The 4,978-nt window shown below is 54.0% G+C and overlaps 1 protein-coding gene across 4 annotated transcripts; it reads left to right on the top strand.

Moving 5' to 3' along the window:
- The first annotated feature begins 461 nt into the window (after positions 1–461).
- LOC118995915 (paraneoplastic antigen-like protein 8A) lies at positions 462–4,786 on the top strand. Of its 4 annotated transcripts, none has more exons than XR_005068395.1 (3): positions 462–2,014; positions 2,702–3,982; positions 4,122–4,786. XR_005068395.1 is itself a non-coding variant. In XM_037059060.1 (3 exons), the coding sequence occupies exons 2-3, from the start codon at positions 926–928 to the stop codon at positions 2,714–2,716; spliced, it is 1,104 nt and encodes a 367-aa protein (XP_036914955.1). In that variant the 5' UTR covers positions 462–606; positions 844–925; the 3' UTR covers positions 2,717–4,786. The 4 variants fall into 4 exon arrangements, 3 of the variants coding, with proteins under 3 accessions (XP_036914955.1, XP_036914947.1, XP_036914942.1); XM_037059060.1 differs by having other exon boundaries at positions 462–606; positions 844–2,014; positions 2,702–4,786; XM_037059052.1 differs by having other exon boundaries at positions 462–692; positions 844–2,014; positions 2,702–4,786.
- Positions 4,787–4,978: the final 192 nt, after the last annotated feature.

The raw sequence follows: 4,978 nt of genomic DNA, 5'->3' as shown, positions 1-4,978 counted from the left end.
TCTGGAATCCAGGAATTGCAGTTTAAGAGGGCTCCTGCCAGGAGCTGCAGCTTTTGTTAGAGGGGTGCAGCGGGATTGAAGCCACTCCCCCTTTTTGCCCTCTGATTTCTGGTGTCTGCGGGAGTCGTGCTGACCGAACGCTGACTGAACCCCGCAGCAGGACAGGAGATCGGAGGGCTACTTGGTGCAGCCGTCGAAGTCTGCCCCCCACGCCGGCATCCCAGGCCCACACTGGGCAGAGGGGGGGCGGAAAGGGCGGGCTTGGACGAGCGATCGGAGAGTGCGCCTCACGGTAACTAGGGGGAAGAGCTGAAGGGTCGCGTTCCCACCCGGCTCCCCAGGCCCAATGGCTGAGTCAGCGCGCGGGGAGCCCACGCCTGGCTAGTTGTCATGGAGACCACGGCGCTGCGCCGGCGGGGCGGGCGGAAGCGAGTGCGCACGCGCACACTGCGACGCGGACCTCGGCTTGCTGCAGCTGTGGGGGTCCAGGGGAGGCGCCGCGTGATCCGGCGCAGACTGCGATTTCCCCTCTTGGGCGGCTGACGGAGCCGCGGCGCGGAGTGGTCCGAGGCGGCGCCTCTCCGGGGCCGCGCTGGGCGAGCGGAGGTGGGGTTGGCAGATCCCGGACGGCGGGCGGAGAGCCAGGCCCGGGGGAGGGCGGAGCGCAGTTTCTGGCGGATGCCCGGACACTTGTGAGCACCCTGGGCCCGGTTCGGGAGGAGGGCTCCGGGAAAGCGTGAGGCATCCGGGGGGGCAGCCGCGGAGGCGCCGCTGAGATCGTTGAGATCGTTGAGCCCGGCAGTCCTCCTGGGAATCTGACCTGCCTCTCTTGTTCCCGTACAGGATTCGGGAACCTCTGCAGACCCCATTCACCGAATAGACTCTTCATTACACGTGGAATTAGAGCTGGTGGCTGATTGCAACCATGACGATGAACCTGTTGGAGGACTGGTGCCGCGGGATGGATGTGGACATCCACAGGTGCCTCTTGGTCACGGGCATCCCAGAGGACTGTGGCCAAGCGGAAATTGAGGAGACCTTGAACGGGGTCCTCTGCCCGCTGGGCCCTTACCTCGTGCTGAACAAGATCTTTCTGAGGGAAGAGAATGCCAAAGCCGCCCTAATTGAGATGGGCGAGGGTGTTAGTCTCCGGGCCGTACCCCGGGAATTTCCAGGAAGGGGAGGGGTCTGGAGAGTGGTCTACAGAGATCCCACCCAGGATGCAGAGTTTTTAAAAAACCTGAATGAATTCCTGGAAGCCGAGGGACGCACCTGGGAGGATGTGGTCGACCTGCTCCAGCTCGACAATTGCCCGTGGTCCCAGAGCCAGGACCTGCCTGCAGAGAACTGGGCAGAAGCTTTGGGGTTGCTCCTGGGGGCTGTGGTACAAATCATCTTCTACATGGATGCAGAGATCCGCAGCTGGGAGGAAGCTAGGGCCCAGGAGGCCATTGAGTCCTACGTGGCGGCAGCAGCTGCAGCAGCCGCAGCTGCAGCAGCAGCAGCTTCAGGAGCAGGGAGGAAGGTCAAGAAGGAGCCAGGCAGGGCTCCCGAGGTGGGCTCTGCCCTAAAGGTGGAGAACTCAGACAGCTGGAATGACACGGAAGATGAAGGTGACCCTCCCAAACCTTTGGTTCGTAAGGCTGGAGCCAAGACTCGCTCCAGGAGAAGGAAGCAGAAGAAGAACCCCAAGCAGGGACCAGCGCCCTGGAAGAAACCCCGAAGCTACCATTCCAACAGCTTAGCTTCCTTGGAGGATCTTGAGGCTGATGGTGAAAATAGGGAGGTGTCAGAATATACCAGGAGCAACAGAAAGCCCTGTGCAAGGCAGGAGGAGTGGGCTTTCAAGAAGCTTGTGGAGAAATGGGGTTGGAAGTCTCCCAGACAGGCGCCTCAGGATGCCGGGGCAGAAGCTGCCTCTGAGTCAGACCAAGAGTGTGGTCGTGAGGGCCCCCGCAGGAAGAAGGGCTGGGCTTGGGCAAAGAGTCCCGCCCTCATGAGGAAGAAAAAGAAGGTGAGCTTGGGCCCCATCTCTTATGTCCTTGTGGATGTGGAAGATGCCAAGAATACGCCATTGATTCCAAAGCAAGGGCCAAGCTGGAGGAGGGGGGTGTCAGTTCAGAGGGCTCCTCGAGGCTCACAGCCTGCTGCTGAGTCACCAGCCCCAACGTCACAGGGTGCGAAGGCCAAGCCAGAAGGCTCCTCTTGGTGAGAATGACGACAGAAATCATTTGGGTTGTGTCCCGAGCAGATGAGGGGGGAGGAGCAGGAGTGGCAGGTGGGGGCTGAGGAGCCAAAGGGGGTGGCAGGTCACACGACCAATGAAGAGGACCCCCCCGGTACAGTGGAGAAGGTGGGTGACACACCATTTGAGGATTTAGAGGGTGAAAGCTCTGACCTCCATTCTCAGAGCCCCAGAGGGCCACAGTGGGGACGCCTATGGGGGCAGGAGATGCCAAAGCAAAGTCACCACCTCTCATTTCTGTGGTATTTCGTTTCAGGTCATTCTGCTGCTCCATCTGACCATCTTCCTCCGGGAGCGTCAATGGGTTAGAGTTAAAACGGTTGTCAGTGTGGTGGCTTTTAGGGTGGAGTGCCCTGGAGGGCTCGTTAGGGGATAGAAAGTTCGAGGAAGTAGAAAAAAGTTGCAAGTGACTCCTTTCCCTGCTTTGCCTCTTAAACTGTCTGAATTTATCCACAGAACCCAGGAAACTGAGTTGGGGGACCACGGAGCTGAAGGAAGACCAAGGAAGGAGTTTCAAGTTGGGAATGAAGCTTTCTCGTGTCATTGAATGATCCAAGACTTCTGATTCACTTAGGGACCTGCTTTGTTTTGTTCATCTTCATTCAAAGATATGTTTACTGCCTTTAGAGAGAAAGTAAGGGGGAGAAAGATAGAAACTTTGATGTGAGAGAAACATTGATCAGTTGCCTCCCATATGTGCCCTGACTGGGGATCAAACCTGCAACCTTTTGGTTGCATGGGAGGACACTCCAACCATTTCATCCACCCAGCCAGGGCAGGGACCCACTTTGTAGAGATCTGGTTCTCAGGTAAATACTACAGGAGATCTTAGGTGGGAGGAATCGAGGGAAGGAGGTATACTTTTTTTCTCCGCCAGGCCTGCTTTCTTACCTCCTCTTAGAGGCTGGTGAGTCAATAAGCAGATGGGGGAAATTCTAGAACATTTTTCTTGATACATGGGCAGGGTCACTGTTACGCTTCTCCCCCATTCCCTGCTGCCTCTGAGGCGTTGGCTGAGGGGCAGGCAGGGCCTGGCTTCCTTGTTCCTCCCAGGCTTCAACTTTTGTTCTCCAGTTATCCCACCGGAGGGTGGATTGGTCCCAAGAGTTAGTTTTGGGACAAAAGAATGTCCTTGAAGTATTAAGAGTTTTAAGTTTTGTTAATAAAGATGGTTCTTGGATTTCCCACTTTGGGTAAAACCCTGTTGGGAACCTGTGGGGAAGAGGGGTGATTGGTAGGGAAAGACTGGGCTGTCGTGCCTCCCCTGGTCTGATTCCATCCAGTGCAACATCTTTGAGGCTGAAAACATTTCTCACATTACAGCAAGAGGGAAAAATACTCTAAGAAGTTGGCCATCAGTTTCTGCCCTCTGAATAGACCACATTACCACGTCTCCTGTGTGCAGGGGGAGGGGGGACAGGCTCCCTGAGGTCATTGGTTTCCTCTGAGGAGGCCCAAGGAGCACTCAAAGATGTAATCCGAATCTATTTTTTCATACATTTAAAAAAATTACACAATTTACATTGTCTGTCAAACCCGTCACATCGGAGGCTATCCAAATATTACCTTGGCTTCATAAGTAAGTTTCTGTACAGGTTTCAAATGAATTGTGTCTGCCGTTTATTTGCATATAGGTGGGTTTTTTGTAAGTGGGACTGATGAATTAGTCTCGTCGATGTCACTCACCTAGGCACTCAGTCCCGCGCATGTGCCCTGTGCTGGAAATGTAAGTCCTGTGTACATTGTCAAACCTGTCCCATCGGAGGCTATCAAAATATTACCTTGACTTCATAAGTTTCTGTACAGGTCTCAAATGAATTGTGTCTGCCGTTTATTTGCGTAAGTGTTTTTTTTTTGTAAGTGGGACTGATGAGAGTCAGTCTTGTCGATGTCACTGACCTGACCGCTCAGCCCCGCGCATGCGCCCTGTGCTGGAGATGTCCGGCGCATGTCACTGACCTGGGCAGTTAGTACTGCGCATGCGCCCCGTGCCGGACCTGTAAATCCTGCGCATGCGCCCCGTGCTGGGAATGTGAATTCTGCGCATGCGCCTTGTGCTGGAAATGTAATTCTCCCGTCTTGCAACTACGTTTTCCAGTTGTGTGACAGCAAGTTAGTGCATTCACGTGGTTCACGCTAATATTCTGTCAGGGAGAGGTCAGCCCTTTGCGTTTTCAGTCTGTTGACTTCAATTTTTGTGATCAAGGATGTGAAGTTGTTAGTTGTTGTTAGTGATTCATTGTGTAAAACACTTGATGTGACAATTCCTTTCAGATTCCTGCATGAATCTTGCCAAAGAGGCAGGAGAGGAAAAAAGCGGCTTCCACTTGCTACTATTCTTCTGCGTGTATCACGGTTTTCCTTGGCGTGTGCAGAACGGAGCACAGGAGCCGATTGGACTCTCTTGGTGACGGAAACCTGCCGCGCCCCAGCGCCTGATTTAAAAATCGGGTCCTTTTCGGCTTTATCATGTGAACAAATTGATACCATAATCAGTAATTGTCAGTGTATATGTTATGAAATAAAGTTTAATGAATTAAATACAGAGTCGCTTGTAGGAGGAGGGGGCATGGACTGTTTAATTTGAGAAAGGGTGTCCCCTGCTGGACAGTGCACACTTGTCCTAGATGCTTAGCGCTCTCCTCAGACCTGCACTCAAACTTCATCTTGCATAAGAAGAAACTTTTGAGGTGTCTCTCCTCTTTGCTCTTTGCCTTCCACCAACGGGAAAGG

This window comes from Sturnira hondurensis, unplaced genomic scaffold, assembly GCF_014824575.4.
Source record: "Sturnira hondurensis isolate 20B ecotype Veracruz unplaced genomic scaffold, ASM1482457v3 Scaffold0001020, whole genome shotgun sequence".
NCBI lineage: Eukaryota > Metazoa > Chordata > Mammalia > Chiroptera > Phyllostomidae > Sturnira > Sturnira hondurensis.
This window is presented reverse-complemented; position numbering and strand designations above follow the sequence as displayed.

Coding starts and splice junctions, on each gene's coding strand:
- LOC118995915 (XM_037059060.1), top strand. CDS start 926: ATGACGATGAACCTGTTGGAGGACTGGTGCCGCGGGATGGATGTGGAC.